General features: G+C 51.6%; 1 protein-coding gene across 1 annotated transcript in view; it reads left to right on the top strand.

The window, feature by feature from the left end:
* The window catches only part of PADI3 (peptidyl arginine deiminase 3), a 30,392-nt gene extending 24,152 nt beyond the window's left edge, over positions 1 to 6,240 (top strand). The window contains exons 15-16 of the mRNA XM_080800736.1: positions 2,094 to 2,219; positions 3,731 to 6,240. Coding sequence (XP_080656862.1) covers positions 2,094 to 2,219; positions 3,731 to 3,964 — 360 coding nt within the window. The 3' untranslated portion in view covers positions 3,965 to 6,240. The remainder of the gene's footprint in view (positions 1 to 2,093; positions 2,220 to 3,730) is intronic.
* The last annotated feature ends 17,037 nt before the right edge of the window (positions 6,241 to 23,277 follow it).

Raw genomic sequence — 23,277 nt, 5'->3', positions numbered from 1 at the left:
CCCTGCTGATCAGGGAGGTGGATGCGGAACTCGATCCCAGGACTCCAGGATCATGACCTGAGCTGAAGGCAGTTGCCCAACCAACTGAGCCACCCAGGTGCCCCATCATCAGGGAATATTTATAAAGGTGCAGGCAGAATCTGAGGAAATCAATAGGAAACTGTGTAATATCCCCAGGTTAGAGAGAGGGGAGCTGTCCCTACCCCTAGACCTGATGGCATTAGGGAGGGAACATGCTGCTGGAACCTGGAGAGGTCACCATGAAAGGAGGGCTTGGAGACAGGAGCTGTGACTTTCCTGGCCAGCCCACAGTGACTTGGCAGTGAAGGAGCTTCAGGAACAAATACCCCAACAGCATTCTTTTACCCACCCCCCGCCTCCTATCAGTGCCCCATCGGCAGCATCTAGCCAGAAGCCAGGGGGCACAGGAGCCCCCAATTCCAAGCACTAGGCTCCCAAGCCACAGAGCAGAGAAGGCCATACCGAAGGTCCAGAAGGGCAAACAGAATACCCAGCATGCTGTCATCTAAGAAGGAAATGCCAAGACAGAGTTAAGCATGCAGGAATCCTGTTAGGGACGGTGCCTGGGAACCAAGGACAAGGAAACCTGTCCTGAGGGGAAGGCATTTTCACGGTGGAGCCTTAGGAGGTCAAGGGTAAACTCAGGTTGTCATGGGGAGCCAATGAAAGTTCTTGATCAGGAGGGGCAACACCTTGCAGCTAAGGTGAGGGGATTAAGCCTGTGGGTGCTGGGCCCCGGTAAGCTGGGTTCAAATCCCAGCCCTACCACCCACTAGGTATGTGACCTTGAGGGAGAGGCTTGGCCTCCCTCTGCCTCAGTGTCTCCGTCTATAAAGTGGAGAAGATTAAAGGAGTCAGCGCGTGTAAACGCTTGAGATGAGTGAAAGTTAAAGGCACCTGAACCCACGCCTTCCTTCACTCCAGGGAAACTGAAGCCCAGAAGAGAAGGGGCTAGATGGTAGGGCTCCAGACTCCCCCAGTCTGGTGCTCATGCCCCATCAGGGAAGCTGTTAGGAAGAGGAAGGAGGGAGCGGGAGGGAGCTGGGAGACCAGACCTTCTGTGGGTGAGGGGGTAGGAAGGCTGCGGGAAGCATCCTGTAGGGCCATGCAGTCTCAGACAGGTTCAGCAAGGTGGGGCTGGGGGCAGGGGGCGGGTCTGCAAGCCAAAGATGGCCATGGGTCTGCCTTATTACCCTTGTTGCACTCAGCATTGGCCATTAACAGCTGGTGGGAGGTGTGGCCGTGGGATTTCAGAGCTGGAGCCAGGCAGCGAGGCTCTTGGTCAAGTCTACCCCACCTCCCAGCTGGAGGTCCACGAGGAACATAATGAGGGCTGCCACAGGGCAGGGAAGTGGAAGAAGCAGGGTGACTGGTTCAGGCTGGGTAGGGGATGGCTGTCCACCAGGTGGGAGCAGTGGACGTGGTGGAAAGAGGTCAGGCTGGGGGTATATTTTAGAGGTAGAGCCCACGGCACTTGCTGAAGATGGGTGTGAGGTAAGGGGAAGGAGGCACTGGAGGGATAGGATAGCAAGGCTTTCGGCTCAAGCAGCTGGCTGCCTTTATGGAGCTGAAGGACACTGGCGGGGGTAGGAGTGACGTGTGTAGAAATGAAGAGTGTGTCTTTGGACATGTTTTGTCTGATGTGCCAATTAGCCATCCACTGAAGGTGCCCAATGGTGGGTTGCATGTACAAATCTGAGATCAGGAAAGAGGGTGGGCTCTCTACGCAGTTAGGAAGTAGAAATGTGGGAGTTGTCTGTGTGTAGATGGTGTCTTAAACCATAAGACTGAAGGATCTGAAGAAGGGAGAGGGCCAGAGACGGAACATTCTGGAACACTCACAAAAAGAGAATGCTGTGGAACACTCTGGAACTAGCCCAGCTAGTGGGATAGGACTGTGAGAAGTGGGACCCAAAACAGGTATATTTTGGCAAAGGGACACAGAGGTAAGGTTTGTGTGGAGAGTTTAGCCCACGGGTATATGGGCAGCCTGTCTCCTTAACCAGACAGGACCTCTTGGGTCCCCGCAAAATTTGCTGACAAGGTCTCTCCAACTCTACCCACCCCCCTAGAGCTGCATCGACTGGAACCGGGAGGTACTGAAGCGGGAGCTGGGCCTGACAGAGCGGGACATCATCGACATCCCCCAGCTCTTCAAGACTGAAAGGAGAAAGGCGGTAGCCTTCTTCCCTGACTTGGTGAGGCCACCATTCGTGAGTTAAATCTGTTTCATCAAGTTAGGCTCCAAGCTTTTGCTCCCCAGAAGGGCAAGATGTTTGGTCGCTGCCATGTGTGGGATTGTGGTGGCTGGTGGGGGTGGCAGAGAGAGTCAGGGGTCCCAGGATGGCCAGCAGTTGGCTGACTGTCCTGGTCACTACAGAAGGCTCACCGGCCAAGCCCCTTGCTCAAGGACCATCAGGCAACGGCCCTTCCCTTCACCCAGGGACCCACTTGATATTCGTGGAGGGAAGCAATGATCGCATGAGGTCACGTGTGCATAGCACTCAGTATCAGCTGGGAGCTCAGACACCCCCTGTGTCCCCTCTGTCCCAGTGCTTAGCTGTTCCCCCATCCTCCATATATTTAGGATACACTGTCAGAGAAACGATTAAGGTTGCTCCCTGCTTTCAGGGAGTTTCCAGTCTAATCTACTGCTGGGAAACTCTCCTCACCTCCCTTAGGGTGTGTCCCACTCAAGGATATCTTTTGTATAATGTCCTATGCCAGTTGAGAGGTGGGACAAAGCAATTCCAGCCTGAGAGGTAGGCCTGGAGATCCAAGAAGGCTTCTTGGGGGAAATGACCTTTGGTTGAGGCTGGAGGGCTTTGCCTCTGGAACACCTGGACTGCTGGGGCCCCACCCCATGGGTTCTGATTCAGCAGGGGGCGCTGAGGCTGCTCTCCGAGGACCACACTTGGAGTAGCACGACTATAGATGACCCAACTCTCCACCCCTTCCCCCCTTTCCCCTCCTCCAGACCCCCTTCACCTCCACCCCACAGAGGAACTCAACTCGCCCACCATCAGAGCCTTACAGGGAGACTGTCCACACCACCATTGCTTCATCCCCCATTTCCCTTCCCCTTTCTGGCTAACCTTATGCCCTCCTCCATTTCTCCATTTGCAAAACTCGGTTTCCTCTCCTTTTATCATTCCCCTTCCTTCCTGCATGTTAAAGGCGGATCTGCATTTACGTAAGTGCCTCCAGCCTTTGCAGGAAACAGGGTCACCCGAGCCAGCCTTAGCCGGAGCAGGAGGTTTAGTGTAGCATCACCACACAGAGTCACAGACACGGGCAAAGACCCACTGGACCCACCCACTTTGTCAACTTCAAATACCGCAGAGAGAGAGAGAGAGAGAATCTGATTGGTCCAGCCTGGGTCAGATGTCTGCCCTGGTCCAATCAGCTACAACCTAGGAAGTTGCGATTCTGCCCCACAAACATGGCAGCCACCATAGTCCGCCCATAAGGAGGGACGTCCCTGGAGAAATGAGCTGTCCCTGGGAGCTCTGTGGTTGTTCCCGTGGGATGGCACAGCTGGCTAGAGTCTCAGCAGCCCAGGTGCCTCTCCCACTGCGTGCAAGTATAAGGAGCTCTTCTCAGGGCTGCCCGGAAGGCAGACGCCAGGTCCTGCCAGGTGTGGTGCAGGTGTCTAGGCGGAGCTGATGACGAAGTGCTACCCCTGAGCTGGGACCCCGCTCCTTTGCAGGTGAACATGCTGGTGCTGGGCAAGCACCTGGGCATCCCCAAGCCCTTCGGACCCATCATCAACGGCCGCTGCTGCCTGGAGGAGAAGGTGCGTGCCCTGCTGGAGCCGCTGGGCCTCCACTGCACCTTCATCGACGACTTCACCCCGTACCACATGCTGCACGGGGAGGTGCACTGCGGCACCAACGTGCGCCGGCAGCCCTTCTCCTTCAAGTGGTGGAACATGGTGCCCTGAGCCCGTCCCCCGCACCTCTATCCTCTGCCCCTGGGGCAGGACATCAGGTGGCCCTGAACAATAAGCATCAAGAGACCCCAGTGTTCCAGATAGCACGCTGAGGGCGACTGTCTCTCTCAGAAGCCTTTTCCCTTGAAGTGTTCACACCCCACTGGCAACCCATTTGGTTCTCAGACTTGATTCTTGTTGGCCTCCCAAGAAGAAAGCCCTCAGTTCTTGTGGCCTCTCATGAGGATCGACATGACCCATGGGGATTCCTCCAAGCTTCTTTCTCCCCATCCCCAAATCCTCTGTTTGGGCTCAAATTTACTTTGGGGTCTAGAAATATCCATGTGTCTGATTTGCCATCTTGTCCTGTGTGTCCTAATGGAGGAAGGACCCACAATTCTGCTTGGGTCCGATTGCCTCTCACTCTGCAGGGCAACAGCCTTAAAGTCAGATCCCTCCACCCAGAAGAGAGTCTACCCATAGCTTCCCACAAAGGGAAGGAGGTGGGGTCTGTGTAGATCAAGGTTGGATCATCAGTCTATCTGTCAAGTTTCTGAACAGATGCTGCACTCTCTACCCCACCCAGTGCCCAGCAGGAGCTTTCCCACAGTTGGTCCTTTCTAGATGTGTGTTGAAGGAATGACTGTTGGCCCTTGGCCTTATAAATGCCCCATCATCTGACATTCAGAAATCTGGCTTTGTCCAAAAACCTCCAGGAATTTCCTGGAGATGAAACTATGTGGGAAATTCTTGGATTTTAAGAAGGCTATGGGTGCAAGGGGGAGAGATGTCCTTCATAACGCATAAGATGCTTCCCTGGCCCCAGACCGCTCTCTGCAGGAGGGGAGAATCAGTACTAGGCTTTGTGTTGCCCTCTGGTCAACCATTCCATGCCCTGCTGTGCCTCAGGAGAGGGGGCCCAGATGGGCAGATCCACTGAGACAGCTCACAGTGGGCCAGCTCTGGGAATGACCTGCTCTGAGGGCCAGGGGAGGGGGCGAGGGGTGGGAGGGCTCCTCCAGATGTGTGCCAGTTCCACATGTGTTCTGTATGGATCTAGCTGGGTTTCCCTCACTGTCTAATAAAGCGACAGCAACACGAATGGTTTGGGTCTAGTTCTGGCCCTTTTTTGGGATTAGAACGTAATAGAACGGAGAGGGTATTTGCAGCTGAGGCATAGGCTTGCCTGGCCTGTGAAGAATTGGGGGAGACAGGTCCATGTTTTGGTAAGATGGGGAGGTGGTTCCGCGTTGACCACAGGAAGAGTGAGGGCTACTGCGGATAGTTACAGTGATTTAGCCACATGCATGCAAGCCTGGGCGTCAAGGGCCAGGCCTCCAGGGTGGAGTGAGCATGGCAGGGGGAGGGTCTGAGCTGTGGCCGGAAGGTTGCATCGTGAGTGTGGCAATGGGGGAAGCCGGGGTGCATGGAACATGGGGCCCTACTGTGTATGCGTCTCAGCATCCTCCTTCCTGCCCATGGGAGGCCACAGGTGCCCCAGAAAAGGCCAGGTGGGCTTTGCTTCAGAGCCTCAGGAAATGATGCCCCCTGCTTGGTGTCCGTCTGACCCCCTACCAGGGTGCAAAACAGAAACACACTCAGGCTGGCTCCAGGACTGGGTCTCTTCCCAGTGGCTAGAGAAGGTGCTACAGCCTCTCCCCCAAGTCCCTTCCTCACCATGATTTACTTAGATTATCTGGACCAAAACAAACTGAGCGCTGCTGGAGGGGTGGGGAAGGGATGGGGTGGCTGGGTGATGGACACTGGGGAGGGTATGTGCTATGGTGAGCACTGTGAATTGTGTAAGACTGATGATTCACAGACCTATACCCCTGAAACAAATAGTACATTATATGTTAATAAAAAATAATGAATAAACTTTGCCAAAAGTTAAAAAAAAAAAAGTTTCTCTGGACCGGACTCCCAGTATCCCTATGTGGCCAGATGTTACCAGAATAAGCCCACCTCCAAGGGAAGGTTGTCCAAATAACAATGCTGAGAAAATCCTTTTTTTTTTTTTTTTAAATCCTATTCTTTGAAAGGGTTTGCAGTGGGGGGTGTGACTTTCTAGAAGCCAAGAATCAAGAGAGGAATCAAGAGAACTGGGATGAGGGGCGCCTGGGTGGCTCAGTGGTTTAAGCCTCTGCCTTCGGCTTAGGTCATGATCTCAGGGTCCTGGGATCGAGCCCCGCATCGGGCTCTCTGCTCCGTGGGAAGCCTGCTTTCTCCTCTCTCTCTGCCTGCCTCTCTGCCTACTTGTGATCTCTGTCTGTCGGATAAATAAATAAAATCTTTAAAAAAAAAAAAAAAAGAAGAAGAGCTGTTTCTTCTGAAGGCATTGGGGGAAAATCTGTTCTCTTGCCTTTGCAGCTTCTAGAAGCTGCCCGCATTTCTTGGCCAGTAACCTCTTCTTCCTCCCTCTTCAGAGACAGTGATGTGGGCTCTCCGGCTGTTTCTCTGATTCCTCTGCCTGCCTCTCCCACTTATAAGGACCCTTGTGATTACGCTGGGCCCACCTGGAGAAGCCAGGCTAAGTGGCCGTCTCCGGGTCAGCTGATTCATAACCTCAATTCCACCTGCAACCTTGATTCCCCTGGTCCACGTGAGGGAACATAGTCACAGGCTCTGGGGATTAGGATACAGACATCTTTGCGGGGCAGAGGGAGCATTCTTCTGCCTCCGATGGCCAGCCAGGCTCCCCGACTGGGCTTTCTGGTCTCCACGAGTTGGAGCACACATGTCCCCTCTGAAATCCAGCTCAGCTCCTCGACGAGTATCAACGGGGTCATCAGGAGAAAGATACCGTCGGTGGACCCTCCCTCCAGGGCTGGTATTTAGTCCTGGACCCCTGGTGACACGAGGCTGAGACCTGGGATCCCATGAGTTCAGGCTGGTGGCTCTTAAGGGTACTGGGGGTTGTGTCATCAAACCTGAGTCCCAGGGCCCTCGGGTGCTGGTTCTCCCCCTGGAGACCCCCAGGAAGACCAGGATGAGGGCTGTGTTCTAGTGGGGGAAGCCCCGCTCCCGCATAACACACTACGGTTTCTCTGACGGAGGTCAGCCTTGACCTTGGAAAGGTTAGGATGGGTGTCCGGGGGAGGCTGAAGGTGGCAGCTCGGTGGGGCCTGTTATTTATATCCCGGCGGAAGCTTTTCTAGCAACCTTATGAATTCTTCATTCATTCAAAATCTATTCAACGAGCATCTGCTGTTTGCCGGCAAAATCTCTAACCTTGTTTTCTCTCTAGGGAGGTAGCAAGTAAAGAGACGTAGATCACCGGAAATGGTGAGGAGTGCGTGAAGCAGGGCCCTTCCACAGGGTCTGACTTAGGGGTGGGCAGAATGGAGCAGAGCGTCCACACACCACAGCCCCCGGGGAAAGCAGCACCGTGCAGGGGGAGGGCCACGTGCCTCGGAGACGGACGATCGGATGCTGAGCTGGTACTTCTCTGCTCTGAACCTCTCTGGGTCTCTTCTCTCCTCTGCGAAATGGGCGTCAAAATCGTGCCTTCCTCACCGAGTTTACGCCTGGCTTCCATGAGACACTCCGTGGCGCAGGGCCTGGCACGTACTGTGTGCTCAGTAAACGTTGCCTGTTGTTGGACAACCTCCCCGGGCTCTCCTCCAGCCACTGCTGTGTAGCGAGCCCCTCATTCCTGCCTTCTACCGGGGGGCAGAGACCCTCTCGGGCACAGAGGTCAGATGTGGGAGGAAGGGTAGGGAAGGCGGTCCAGGCAACTCTCAGAGGATATCCTGCTGGTCTCCGCTGCCTGAGACCGACCCAGGAGGAGGCTCCGACCCAGACGGGGAGCGAGGGCCCGTCTTTCCCAGGCAGACCCGCAGCTCTGGGCGACACCAGGCCTGCCGGACTCATGCTTCATTCCCAGTAGGAATAAGTAGCTGCAGGGCCTGGGCAGGCCCTCGGCAAACTCTGTGGTCTCCTGCACCTTTGCCTGCAGCCCTGGAGGGCAGAGTGTCAGGCTGGGGCAGCTGGGGCTCCAGCCGGTCGACTCGGCTGTCAGTGGGAGCCACTGTTCCCCACCAAATCAGCGTCCTGCCTCGTCTCCCCCAGCCCGATGGTGGTGAGTGTGGGCCACGTGCCAGCACACACCAGACATCTGCCACGCCTCCTCTCATTTGCCCTTGACAGCGGGCTAACGGCCAGTACTGTGGTTACCCTCACTTTATCATCAAGGAAACCGAGGCACAGGGAAATAAAGAAACTTGCCTGGGTCCCAGAGCCATTAAGTGGGGAAGACGAGGTTTGAGCCCAAATAGGTGACCTCCAGAGCCTGGGTTCTCACGCAGCCACTGCCGTGGCTCTCACCCCACCTGCCCCTGAGAGTCACCCGGGAGGCTGGAAACCAGCAGGGCGAAGTCTCCGTGCTTTGAGGGTCTGTCTGGACATTGGGGTGTTGCATGGGGCTGCCGGGGGGTTCTGACATGCAGCCAGGGTCGAGCGTCAGCGACCCTGGCCGTATGACCTTCCTGAGCCTCTCTGCCCCTCCCGCCACCTGGCATTCCACTCTGCCACCGAGAATCCGCAAGTTTGGGGGGCCCTGGGATCCCACGCCATCCGGGCGGCGGGGGCATTTTCAACAACCAGACAGTTGCTGCTACGTGCGCGTTTTCTTGCAAGGCCAGTGGTTTTTAGGGTGCACACAAGATTCCCTGGGAGAGTCATTGAAAATACAGATGTCTGGGCACCCCCACCCGTCCCACCCAGCCAGCTCCCTGGGCCCAGCTGTCTGGATGCTGTAAAGCTTCCCTGATGGTTCTCATGGTTCTCCTAGTTCTGAGCTAAAATTCTGACTAATTCCTGTTCATCATGGCAACACCTAGACCCAGCGTGAACATTTACCAAGAGGCTGTCTTTGAATTCTGGTGTGGTTCACACCTTGGACCATTATACTGCCGTTTAACAAAAATGAATGGCAACGATCCCAACAGACTCAGAGGGATTTCCACAAGGCACTTGAGCGGGAGCTAGCTGTGTGTGTTCTAGAACCCGGCCCAAGGCCTCCAGGTGGGAATGGAGGGAGCGAGCTACCGTGGGAGGGTGCTGGGATAGACGGCAGGGCCCCATCTCTGCCACAGGGATGAGCTTGGCTGTGGCTCTGAGGTGGGGTGGGGGGAGCTCTCTCAGCTGGGTGTGATGTGATTTGGTCTACATTCTTGGAGAGAATGTTCTAGATGGGGAATGGGTTTTGGGGTAAGAAACGTGGTGGGGAGCAAAGACACAGGTCGGAAGGCTGCACGTTCTCAGCTAGAGAGAGCAAAGCCTACTCTGGGTTCACCATTTGTGTGGCAACCAGAAGAACAAGATTGCTGATGGGAACAGTGTGGGGAACAGCACGGGGAACAGAGGGAGGCAGGTCACGAGTGACTGCAGATTTCCAGGTTTCCCTGCTTACTGGTCTACGACGCAGTAGACCGCAGGTATAGCAGAGTCTTTAAATCTCTGTAGGATTTAAAGCATGGATTACGAAGTGAAAACCTGTGTAGTCAGCACCGCTTTCTAAAAAGAGGGCATTCCAAACCCCCTGCCGTCCTGTGGGGTGACCCTTCCCACCCCTCTCCCGCACCCAGGACATCTCACCAACCTGAAACTTGGGTTTATCATCACTTTCCCCTCCTTGTAATCATACCTCGTACAGCAGGGTCTCTGGACGGCCTCCCGGTTAGTGCCGCCTGTTTCTCGAGTTGATAGCACACGACCATATCCCCGGCATTATTCCGTGACGTGTTCTTTTCATCCAACACCGTGTTGGCGAGATGGGCTCTGGCTGTGTGTCCCCGGCGTGCGTTCCTTTCCGTGGCTGTGTAGGATTCCACTTCGTGGACGGAATTTACGTTTTTCTGTCGGTGGGTGTTGGATGCTTCCCGGGCTGTGCTGCCATAAACAACGGTGCTACCACCACTCCTGCAGGCGTCTTCCAGGGTGCGCATTCATGAGTCTCTCTAGAATATATATCTAGAAGGTTTCTAGCCTCATTAACTGGGGGAATGGTGATGCCATGGAGAAGAAAGGGAAAGGACCAGTCTGCGGGGGAAGCATTTGTTCAGGGAGGCCAGCTGTCCCAATGCATGGGATCTAACATGTGTAAGGGCTCAGACACAGCCCCTGTTTATTTCTTCTCATGCCAACCATCTAAGGTGTGCAGGTGTGTGTTGGGGTGGAGTGGGGGGAGTTCTGCTGCACACAGGCACTCAGGGACCCAGGCTGCTGGAGGCTCTGCCGTCTTGTACCTGTGGTTTCCAAGGTCACCCTGGACACTGGCCTTGAGCAAGCAGAAGAGAGAAGAGAGGGGCAGGAGAAATGACATCAGGGACCCCTATCACCGTGGAAACGTAGCGCCTGCATGTGAGTGCCAGGGACTCTGGGGACACGGTCCTTGCTGGGGCAGCTGCCTGCCAAGTCATGACTGCATGACGGATGAGGAAAAAGGAATTCCTTGCTGTTTGCTAGCCTCCTCAGAGCCAGAGGAGGAAGAGAGTAGGCGGGGAGAAAAATCTTTCTCCGAAGAGACCTCCCAGGTCCCAGCAGTGAGCATCAAGCCCCTTCCTCCCATCCCCCTGGGGCCAGCTGTGCTATGGCTCCGGATCTCGCCCACTGATGGAGAGCACAGTCGGCGGCTTCCCAGACAGAGATCAGTGAGTCAAAGCTTTCTTTGGTGCAAGCAGATAAAAGCCCCGCACCGAGGACCTGGTGACAGACGAAGGTGTGTGGGGCAGTGCCCCTTTCTGTCCTTCCTGGTTCCCTCGTTGTTGAAGCAACTGGTGTGCCAACACAGAAGTGGGCCGAGGGGTTCCTGCCAACCTCTCCCTGCTCGTCGCTCAGGGGTGAGAGCTCCGTGGATGGACACTTTCCTTGAACCTGTTAGGTGTTTACTGAGCACATACTACGTCCCCAGGCAATAAGAAGCAGTGGTGGTCGTATAGCTAAGAGTGGGGGCTGGGGAGGCAGGCTGCCAGGGTGTGCTTCCTGGGACCTTGGGCAGGTGACTTAACCTCTTTGAACCTGACTTTCCTCATTGGTAAGATGGGGACAGTCCTTCTCCCTCAGGCTGGTGGTGTGGGTGACATAAGAGATTGTCTAAAGTTCTTGGCAACGTGCCTAGCCCTCAGTAAACAGCAGCTCTGTGATGGGGACCCATAACTTGGAAGAACTTAAAACACAGTTGGGTTTTGGCTCTAAAGCCTTGAATTTTCTGCACTGTCCCTAAGGAGTCCCTTTACCAACCTTTTTCTAATAATAAGCTTTTTTTTTTTTTTTTAAAGATTAAAGCTGGGCACATAAGAATTCTGGCTACAGCAAAGCTTTGATGAACACGGCAGATCCTAGCACCCTCTGCCCACCGGGGGAGGCAGGTGGGCTGTGGTGTCTCCCCTTTGCCCGCTGCGATATGCCAGCAGCCACCGCCCGAATGACTTGAGGCTGAATAAGCAGTGGGCAAGTTTTCATGAGGTCGGGGCGGGGGTTGGGGGGCTGGCTCCCTGTTCCTCCAAGTGCGCCACCCCCGCCTGGGCACGCAACCAGGGCCTCCTGCTTCTCAGCATTTTCTTGCTATGTTGGTGGGGAGGATTTGAGATGGTTTTTGATGGCCTATCAGAGGGTAGGAGTCATCCTTGGAGTTCCTAGAAAGGAATGCAGACTTGAAAAATCCAGGATGAGTGGTGTTGGTATGAGGGCTCAACAGATGTGTGTGTGTGTGTGTGTGTGTGTGTGTGTGTGTGGTCATTTCCAGCAGATGAAAAGAAACCACCGTTAAGCCGGCTCTCTGAAGCAATGCTGTCTTTGAAGAGTTTAAGACCAGCTTTAAAGTTCACTCCGTAGTTTCGCTTTTGAACTCTCCTTGGGTCTGTCCGTGTCTCAGCCTCCTGAGAAACTGCATCTCAGTGTTAATTATCTTAACCTGAAACATCTCAATCGCAGAAATTACAGCCGCCCCAGGGACTTCCCAGGGCTCCGGCAAGCAGGGACCTGAGCGGGGCTGGGCGGGGCGTGATTCACAAATGAGTTTTTATGTGAGTGACACTACCCAAGAGGGTACTGGACTGCTCATTTGCGATTGTTACTTCTTTTCCTTTTCGGTTTTTATTCCCTTGACGGGAATTACTCCTTAAGGGATTTGAGGCCATTTATTATAAGGAAGGAGTCAGCAAACTGATGGTTAAAAAATAGAGAAAAATGGAGACACCAAAGCAGGAAGATTTTAAGAAATAAAGGCCATGGAAAGGACAAACACACATATGACAACGGAGACCAAGCTTGTGTGCATGGTTAAGCTCAGAGTTAGGATCTGAGCTTCCCAGCAGCCTGTGCAAGAAGGGAAGCAGAGCCAGCCAGCTCCTTCTCAAGGAAGGCAGCATGCCAAGTGATTCCCCCCTCATGCAGGCCTTTATGAGAGGATGTGAAGTGGCCAATGCCCTCAACCCCCTGCAGCAGCGAACCTGATGAGAGCTCTCCTAAGTCCAAACCTCCATTTCTCATCAGTAAGATGTCAGCATAACGCTAATCTTTCCAGATCGTCTGAGGACTAGAGCCGTGCCTGGCAGAACCAGAGCACCCTGCAAATGTTCATTTCTTTGCTTTCCATTCTCCACCCCCTGCACGATTCATGCCTTATTCATCCTCCCAACAGCAGCTGCTTGATCCTCGCCCCTGTTTTATAGGGACAGGATCATCCCGGCTGCGTGTCCAGCGTGGTGGCAGACCCTGAAGGAGCCGGTGTGGACCCCACCTTCTTGAAGCTTGAGGATTAGTAGTGAAGCGAGACAGATGGACAGGGCAGCACGGCATAAATACAACGATCCGGGCAGAATAATAACGTCTGCATTTTCGCGCTTAATCTGAGCGCGATACCGCACTTGACGAGGACAGCAGGAGAAAGGACACCTGTAGACAGAGCCACGCGTTCATAGATACAAAAATTATAAGCAAAACATTAGCAAACAAAATTCAAAAGGGATACCCTATCGGATCAAATGAAACGGATCCCAGGAATGCCAAGTTTCACCTTAGAAAATCAATTCAACAGGGGAGCCTGGGTGGCTCAGTCGGTTAAGCGGCTGCCTTCGGCTCAGGTCATGATCCCAGGGTCCTGGGATTGAGCCCCGTGTCAGGATCCCTGCTCCCTGGGGCACCTGCTTCTCCTTCTCCCTCTGCCTGCTGTTCTGCCTACTGGTACTCTCTATCTCTCTGTCAAAAAAATAAATAAAATCTTTTTTAAAAAGAAAATTAATTCAATATATTAATAAATCAGGAACTATTTATACAATGATCTCAATAAATCAGGAAAAAACGGTTGACAAAATTTCCATCCATGACTTTAAAATAAAATTAAAGCATCAGAAGGAACTCCTTTAACCTGATAAACATCTAGAACAGCGCTTCTCACGGCGTGGTCCCCAGAGCAGCAGCAGCCAGGAAACTGGTCCAAAATGAAGGCCTCAGGCCTCTCCCAGACCTGCTGAATCTGAAACTCTGGGGTCAGGGCGTGGAGGGGGCAGCAGGCTGCGTTTTAATGAGCCCTCTGGGTAACCCCAGTGCGGCTGGACTTCGAGAACCACTGTTCCACAGGAAACCCACATCAACAATTACACTTAATGAGGGAGTGTTGAAACTACTCTCATAGGATCAGAGGATCAGCGCGAGACAAGAACACTATTGTCATCACTTCTGTTCAGCCTGGAACCAAAAGTTCATGCAGTACAGTAAGGCAAGAGAAAGAAATGAAAGTTTAAAAAAAAAAAAAAGGTGCCTGGTTGGCACAGTGGGTTAAAGCCTCCTCTGCCTTTGGCTCAGGTCATGCTCCCAGAGTCCTGGGATCGAGCCCCACATCGGGCTCTCTGCTTGGCAGGGAGCCTGCTTCCTCCTCTCTCTCTCTCTCTCTCTCTCTCTCTGCCTGCCTCTCTGCCTACGCGTGATCTCTGTCAAATAAATAAATAAATAAATATCTTAAAAAAAAAAAAAGAAAGAAAGAAATGCAAGTTTTAAGGACTGGAAAGGAATGATTATATGCACCGAAAATCCAAAAGAATCTATAGGCTATAAAAACTGATAAGAGGGTTTAGACAGACTGTTGCTATAAAACAAATACACAGAGATAAATTGCATTTGTGTATACCAATGGCAAATAGAAAATTTAAAAAGTTAAAGTTGCCAGTTATAATAGCAATAAAAAAGTAAAAAATAAAACAAAACCCAAAAAACCGGATCTAACCAAAGATGTGCAAAGACCTCTATGGGATATGCTACAGGACCGAACTATAAACATGGGAGAAGGTCTGAACGAATGCAGAGAAATGCTATGCTCATGGATGGAAAGCTCCATATTGAAAAGACGGTACACTGGGGCGCCTGGGTGGTTCAGTCGGTTAAGCACCTGCCTTCGGCTCAGGTCATGATCCCGGGGTCCTGGGATCAAGCCCTGCTTCGGTCTCCTTGGTAAGCAGGGAGCCTGCTTCTCCCTGTCCCTCTGTCACTCCTCCTGCTGGTGCATTCACGCTGTCTCTCAAATAAATAAATAAAATCTTTAAAAAAAGGTTCCTCCTCCCCGAGATCTGTAAGTTAATGCCAACCCAGTCAAAACTATTGCAGGGTGTGTTGTGTGTGTAGAACTTAAAGGCTGATTCTAAAATTTATGTAACAGTGCAAAGAGCCAACAATAGCTAAGTGAGTCATTAAGATGACAAGATGAGAGAATGAGCTCTCCCAGGTATTAAGACTCGTTAAAAAGCTGTAGTCATGAAGGCGATGTGTAATTCATGTGCAGTTGGACAGACAGTCCAGCTACCCAGATCAGAGGGTCAGACATCTTATTATCACATGGCCGCGATTGCTTATAAACCCCGTATACTGGTCTGCCACCATTTGCCTGCATTATGGATCTACTTTCTCCCAGTTTGTGGTTTATTTTTTTATTCGCTTAATCTGTCTTTCACAAATAGAAGTTCTCCATTTTAATATTGTTAATCATTCCTTTCCTTTATCATTTTGTTCTAGAATATATGAAGAAGTCCTACCATCCAACAAAAATAAGAAAAAGAGAAACAATCCCACAGAAAAAAAAGGATAAAGCGGCGGATAGGCCCTTCACAAAACAGAAAACACAGGTCTCCAATGAAGAGATGCAAAGGTATTCAGCCTCGTTCTTAGTGGGGGAAACTCAGAAGCAAACCGCAATGATAGACTATCACATGCTCACCGGATAGACCAAAATAAATAACATTATAAAGAAGAACTGTGAGGGGTGCCTGGGGGGCTCCGCCGGTTGAGCGTCTGCCTTCGGCTCGGGTCATGATCCTGGGGTCCTGGGATCGAACCCCGCGTCAGGCTCCCTGCTCGGCGGGAAGCCTGCTTCTCCCTCTCCCACTCCCCCTGCTTGTGTTCCCTCTCTCGCTGTGTCTCTCTCTGTCAAATGAATAAACAATATCTTTTAAAAGAGGAGGGGCTATGAGCAAGGATGTGAAACAGTCACAAGTTGCTGATGGGAATGACACTGGCACAACCACTTGGAAGAAACCGTTGGTTACTACCCAGTGAATTAAAAATGCCGCCCTCTGCCAGAAATTCAACTCCCGAGTATATGCCTGCAGAAACTCTCGCACTGCGCCCCGAGAGACACAAATATTCATGGCAGCCATGGTCGGATTATCCCCAGACTGGAAAGGATGCCCATCACCAGTGGGATGGCTAAATGGTCAGACATCCATATGACGGAACATTGGAAAGCAATGAGGAAGAGCCATTTAGGGCTCACACGGCCACGTGGATGCCATTTCACTCAAGGTCATTCACTCAAGGTCATGTTGAGTGAAGGCAGCAAGTCGCAGAGGAGTGGCACTTGCTTCCATTGACACCAAGGCCAACCAGACAGAACTAACCAATACAGTGCAACCTGTAAAGAAAAGCAAAGGGATGATGACCGAAAAATTCGTCTAATTGTTAGTTCAGGGTTGGAAGGGGGCTGTAGTGAGGGAGGGGTCCCCAAGTAGCTTCCAAGGTACAGAGGAGTTTCTATTTCTTAACCTAAGTGGTGTTTCCACAGGGTTCACTTTATTATTCCTTAAAATGATTGTGCGTTTGCCCTCCTCCATACGCATGGTATGTTACACAGTTTGAAGAAATGCACGCAGACGGAAAGGCAGCCTCAGAATGCCTGCGTGAGTGGGTCCAGTTCAAAAACGCAGCTCCCACTGGCTGGAAAGAGAGCAGATCCCTGCCTCCAGCAGGCAACTAGCAGAGGATTTGCCGTCCCTTGAAGAGGGGCCCCCAGGGGCACCTGCCAGGGAGCCAGCTGCCCTGACATCCCAAAGGTCAGAGAAGCAGAGGGCGCCTGCACCCTGGTGACCAGAACCACAGTGCCATCGCTGAGCCGCCTCCCTCCGGAAGAGTCCCTGAGTGATGTGGGAGGAGGGCAGCTGTGTCTGGAAAGCCTTGACTATCTCCTGCTGGGGGCACGTGAGTGGGCATGGGGGAAAAAGGAAGGATGAGTCACACAGGAGGTAGAGGTCTTAAATCACGTCTCCACGTGGGGGCTCCAGGGGTCCAAGAACCCATCAAACTATATGCAACATGTTCCATGTGCATTTTTCAGGGAGGATGTGTCCCCAGCTGTCTCCTGCTCCTTGAAGGGGTTGGAATGCCCCTGCCTTCCTGTGACAGATGCTATCAGTGCCCTCCCCACCCACGCCATCCCCTCCCTCTTCAATTCACGGAGAACTGGCCTCCAAGCACCAGCACGAGCACCCTGCCCATCAGAGCCTGCTGACCAGAGGCTGGGGCACTGAAGCCCCCAGGAGCAGCCCTCACCCAGCAAGTGATGGGATGTGTGTATGAGTGCCCCAGCTGCCTGCTGCTGGGGTGGGCTAGCTTTGGGGCATGAGCTCCACACTTCCCAGCACTCCCCAGTGGCTTAAGCTCTACCACCCTTAGGTGGTAAGCAGCTCACGAACACACCTTCCCTGGCTCGCCTTCCCTGTCCGCTTTCGCATTCCATCCCAGTGTATCCTGCTCCTCCCAGATCAACGACTTGCACTCAAATCCTTGTCCCAGAATATACATATTCTGAGAAAGAGAGAGAGTGTGTGAGCTCTTCTTTATTCGTGTTCCTTGAAGGCAAGGACCCTTCTACCTTCAAGGTCCCTAATACCAGGCCCAACACCTGGCACAGAGGGGTGTTCAGCAGATGTGTGTGAATAAACGTAGATCGGAAGACGGGAGAGGCTGGGAGCTTTTGTTCCTCCCCACCACTGGCCGGTAAAGCCTGGTGGTTAAGGCTTTGCAATCCTTTCGATCTGGATTCAAATCCTGACTTCTCTTACTACCAGGTGTGTGATCTTGTTCTAGTCATTCAAGTTCTTTGAGCCTCAATTTCCTTGCCTGCAAATTCCCTTCCTCCTGGCGTTGCCCCAAGGATCCCATGAGGTGCTGCGTGTCAGTGGCTTAGCCCGGAGTCTGCCCAGAGCTCAGTCCCCTGTCATCTGTGTTGGTGGCTGGAGACACAGAGAGCAGGACAGTGACATTCTTTGCACTGAGGTACTTAAGGAAGCTCTGTGTTGGGATAGCATCCTGGCAATCAGAACATCCCAGAACAATCCAGGCTGGGATTCCTTAAGACCTGGGAAGAGAGCCTGGCACACAGTGAGTGTGCAAGAAACTGAATGGAGAGATGGCGTACAAATAGTACGTTGCAGTCTTCTGAGGCCCCAAGCAATGAGAAACAGGTGGAAAGTGCTAAAATACGGGGACGAGGGCATGTGACAACCGCCTGCCTCACCCTGCTCCATGGTGGCTGCTGGGCTCTGGACTCGATAGGACCGAGAGGCACGCCACAGGGCCCTCGAGTGACAGCTGAGGACGCCTGAGCAGCCCTCCTTAGGGAGGGGGACGCCTCAGAGGTCCGGAGCACCAGAAAGCAGAGCACCAGTAGGGTCGGCCACCAAGCAATCAGGCCCTGCCAAGCCCTCTGTCGCAGAGCCGCCCAGCCCCGCCTTTTGGCTTCCTGGTTGGGTGTGAATCCACTGAGCAAACAAATTCCGGAGACGATCGTCACCCAAGCCTGGCTGAGAAGAATGTGAGGTGTCAGTGTTATTTTATACCAGTGCTAGGTTCAAGTTTATATAGCAATGTTATTTTAATGTAGCTCCAGGTTCAACCTCCAAGTCTCCGCTGGAGAGAGACACAATCATGGTCCAACCGGAAAAAAGCAAAGCAGCAAATCTGTGGCTGCCTGCAGGGCTCCGGCTCCGGGCTCTGGCTCATTCCTTCCCTAACGTCTCTCTTGATCAGAATTGCTCAACATCAGCAACTGGATGGCAAAATTCTGGAATGTGTATCAACCCCACGAGGAGCTAAATAAACCCAAAACACCACCATCAGAACAGCAGGAAAAAAAATCCCCCTAAAAGATCGTCAGGAAGGTGAGTGAGGCGAGCAATGAAATCCTTCAGACAGACGGGATTGTTCATACAGATTGTGTGAGTGCTTATACAGATGCGATTTGATCACGCAGTCCTCTAGAAAGCAGTTTCAAGTATTAGGAATTCTTTTTTTTTTAAAAAATATTTTATTTCAAAAAAAATATTTTATTTATTTATTTATTTGACAGACAGAGATCCCAAGTAGGCAGAGAGGCAGGCAGGGTGGGGAGGGAAGCAGACTCCCCGCTGAGCAGAGAGCCGGATGAGGGGCTCGATCCCAGGACCCTGGGATTATGACCTGAGCCGAAGGCAGAGGCTTAACCCACTGAGCCACCCAGGCGCCCAAGTATCAGGAATTCTACCTGTAGGAAAATAAATACGAAAGTAGTCTTACTCAAAGACAAAAGCTTACTCGGGATTCATACTAGCCAAAAATGAGAGTCATGGTCGATCAAAATGTGAAAGCATTTGGGAACGGATAGGAAAATGAAGGTACCTCCATTTGATGCCATGTAAAGGGATTTTATGATCATGAGACAAATACCTCTTGTATTAAGCAAAAAAAAAAAAAAAAAAAAAAAATCTGCTACCAAAGGATGTGATCTGTGAAATGGCAAAATCAATAAATGCGGGTAGTCATAGTGATCATTGTCCATGGAAAGGAGTTAAATGAAGCATGATTTGCTTTGCATATGTCTCTTACAATCTAAGTGTATGAACGAAAGAAGAAGATCAGATACATACGTACAGGAGAGAAAGTTGTCTGAGACCTCTAACGTGAAAAAAGGTGCTTGGCTGTATGTGTTTCCCTTCGTAATTCCGATCCCAAGACGCATGGGCGGAAGGGTTCGGACTTCTATTCGTGGAGGCTGGCGTTAATGATCTTGTTCTCTCCTCTGCGTAGGGGACGTCGTCCTCCAGCATTGATTATCGGTGCCCAGTGTTCTGCTCAACCAAAAGCAATGTAATCCACCATGTAATAGACTAAAGAAGAAAAATCATACCCTCGTATCAATAGAAGCCAAAAGAGAATTTGAAAAAAAAAAAATCCAACAGTCGTTCACAATTAAAACTCTCTGCAAAGGAAAGGGCCCCTGGGTGCTTAGTTGTTAAGGGGCTCTTGGGTGGCTCAGTGGGTTAAGCTCTGCTTTTGGCTCAGGTCATGCTCCCAGGGTGCTGGGATCGAGCCCCGCATCAGGCTCTCTGCTCAGCAGGAAGCCTGCTTCCCCCTCTCTCTGCCTGCCTCTCTGCCTGCTTGTGATCTCTGTCTGTTGAATAAATAAATAAAATCTTTTTTAAAAAACTCTGCGAATTAGAGATAGGGAGGCACTTCTTTAGCCTGATAAAGAGCATCCACAAAGGAAATCTACAGTTAACAACATACTTAATTGTGAAAGACTCACAAGATTGAGAACAAGACAAGAATGGCCACTCTCACCACTGTCATCCAACCTAGTGCTGAAAGTTCTAGTCAGTGTGATAAAGCAAGAAAAGAAATAAAAGATGTACAAACAAGGAAGGAGGGAATGAAACTGCCTCTAACTGCAGATGCCATAATTATCTATGTAGAAAATCCCAAGGAATCTACCAAAAAAACCTTCCTAGGACTAGTAATTGAGTTCAGCAAGGTCACAGAATAGAAAATGACTCATATTTTAATATACTAGCAATGAACATGCGGATACTGAAATTAAAAATACAAGACCAGGGGTGCCTGGGTGGCTCAGTGGGTTAAACCTCTGCCTTCAGCTCAGGTCATGATCTCATGGTCCTGGGATCGAGCCCCGAAACAGGCTCTCTGCTCAGCGGGGAGTCTGCTTCCCTCCCTCCTGCCTGCTTCTCTGCCTACTTGTGATCTCTGTCTGTCAAATAAATAAATAAAATCTTTTTTTTTTAAAGATTTTATTTATTTATTTGAGAGAGAGGCAGTAAGAGAGAGCGTGAGAGAGAAGGTCAGAGGGAGAAGCAGACTCCCCATGGAGCTGGGAGCCCAATGCGGGACTCGATCCTGGGACTCCGGGATCATGACCTGAGCCGAAGGCAGTCGTCCAACCAACTGAGCCACCCAGGCATCCCAATAAATAAAATCTTTAAAAAAAAAAAAATACAAGACCGAGGCAACTGGGTGGCTCCCGTTGGTTAAGAGTCCAACTCTTGCCTTTGGCTCAGGTCGTGATCTCAGGTCATCAGACTGAGCCCTGCGCTGGGTTCTGTACTCAGTGGGGAGTCTGCTTAAGATTCTCTCTCTCCCTCTCCCTCTGCCCCCCCCCACCACATGGGTGCACTCTCTCTCTCTCTAAAGTAAATAAATAAAACTTAAAAATAAATAAAAATACAAGACCATCTACAGTCCCTCTGCTAAAATGAAACACTTAGGTAGAAATCTAACAAAACATGTACAAGACTTGGAATGTATGCTGGAAACTCAAGATACGTGGGGGGTGCTGTGTTCATGGGTTGGAAAACACAGCGTAGTGGGGTGTCAGTCCTCTGTAAATCACTATCCAGGCTTTAATGCAGTGACTGTCAGAATCCCAGTGAGATTTTCTGCAGATATGTGCAAGATTATTCTAAAATTATGTAGAGGGGCACCAGGGTGGCTCAGTAGGTTAAAGCCTCTGCCTTCGGCTCAGGTCATGATCCCAGGGTCCTGGGATCGAGCCCTGCATTGGGCTCTCTGCTCAGCGGGGAGCCTGCTTCCCCACCCCCCCTCTGCCTGCCTCTCTGCCTACTTGTGATCTCTGTCTGTCAAATAAATAAATAAAATCTTTTTAAAAAATAAATAAAAATAAAATTATGTAGAAAGACAAAAAAAACTTGTCATAGATAAAATGCTTTTGAAAAAGAATAAAGTGGGAGCAATTAGTTCACCTGATTTCAAGATGCAACCGTGATAATCAAGGCTGTGCTTGGTTGGGGGATAGACACCTAGATCAATAGCACAGAAGCGAGAACCCAGAAACAGCGCACCCAAGTATGGCCGACTGATGGTTTGACGAAGCCGCAAATGCAATTCAAAGGAGGAAGGAAAGTCCTTTCAACAAATGGTTGATGGAGCAAAGGACGTATCTTAAAATAAACAGTTTTCAATTCAATATAGTATTTCCTGTGCCCGTCCTCTGCCCCAGACATTAGTTCTAGTACTAGGGGCATAGCAAGGAACACAAAGGACAGTCCCTGCTTTTGGAGTGCTGACATTTTCATGGTCCCCAAGAGAAATTCTGGGTGCTGGAGAAGGAATGTGGGCACCTGGGATCAAAGACAGGGTAGAAGCCAGCTCCAGAAAAGGAATTAGGATGCTCTGACCTTCATCTGGCTGGATCCCCTTCCTTTCCTGAAAGATGGCATCGTGGACGTTTGCAAGCAATCTATGTGGACAGACCTGTGTCCCACCTCCCGTCTCTGCCCCCTGGCATAGTGCTCCACCATCGACAACGAGCAGGTATCCTCCCATCATCAAGCTGTTGTGGGGTCCGCCTGAACGGGCACAGTAACAGTGCTGCAGGGTGGGGTCTGGCACGCGCCCGTCATGATGTTGCCTTGTGTGCCCATGAATCTTTCCAGAGCCTACAAGGGTTCTGTGAAGGAAAGCAGAGAGGTACTGGGCCAGACAGAGCTGGGGGAGCAGAGAGAGAGGGAGCAAGGACCTCCCACACCCTACCACTACCTGCACGGTGTACTTAGACAAACCTCAGTAGGAGGGGAAGATTTGCCAGTTTCTCTAGATCAATCTGGATGATCTAGACAAACGCCCACTTTTCTGCTTGAAGTTATGGAGAAGTTGGGGGTGGGGGGTTGTGCTGGAAGGGATTTCAGAACTCATCAGCCAAGGGACCTGACCAGGAGGCAACTGCGTGGCAGGCAGAGTGGGACGAGGGACAACGTTAGACCCAAGTGTCGCCACTTCTGGTCTGTGTAACCTTGGGCAAGTTATGCAAGCCTTTCAAGACTCTATTTCCTCACCTGGAACGTGGGGAGAGCACAATTCAGACATCCAAGTCGCTGCAAGGATCAGAGCATGTTAGGGAAAGCTGGGTTTGAAACCTGTTCAGGAGCCAGGTGACCTTGAACATGGTGCCTTACTCCTCTTTGGAAACGGAGATCACAAGTCCCGCCCACTGGGTTATCTTGATAACTAGAAATAATATCGCCAAGGACCTGGTGACAAGTTTGGCACGTAGTAATAGACGATGGTCTCTGTTATCACCCTGGGTCCTTTTGAATCTATTTTAAATAAAGCCCAACCTAGCTTCTAAGAGAGTGCCAGGCACTTAGGAGACTCTGGTAAGTATTTGTTGAGTGAAGAGCTATGTAAATGGATCTGAACGCTGTCCATGAAAGGATAGCTCAGCCGTCCACTCCAAACACGGTGCAGCCCTACACCCAGTCTCGGGGGCTCAGGGAGAGTCCCCGATGCCAGTGCCTCTTCCCAAAATGACGTCATCACAATCTCCCGGAGGAAGGGCATACATCCAAGCCAGTGGCTGGGGCATCCGCTCAGGTGCTGGAGGGCAGTTGGGCAACCCCAACACAGCCTCGCTTCCTCCCCTGAGCAGCCCCAAGGGTGATTCTGCCTTTCCGGGGGTGACAGGGGCCCCTTCCTGCAGTGTTTCTGGCCTGGACCTTGGGCCAGCTGCTCTTGTACCAGACAGTTTGCTTCCCAAACTTCCCAAGGTCAATGGCTTCCAAGAGGTAACAACCAGGCTGGGTTCTGAGGGATCCTTGCAGGGAGCTGTCCTCAGGGGCCCCGCCCTGGGGTTCAGGGCTGGGCTGGGTGCCAGAGAACACTCTGGTCTTCAGCCGTAGTGTTTAGTGAGCACCTACTAGGAGTCAGGAGCTATTCTAAGGCACCGGAAACGCAGTTGAGGCCAGTGGAAGCCCTGCCATCATGGCTGATGT

This window comes from Martes martes, assembly GCF_963455335.1.
Source record: "Martes martes genome assembly, chromosome: 4".
Classification (NCBI taxonomy): Eukaryota; Metazoa; Chordata; class Mammalia; order Carnivora; family Mustelidae; genus Martes; species Martes martes.
Note: the sequence above shows the minus strand (reverse complement) of the source record. Positions and strands in the feature narration are given on the sequence as shown.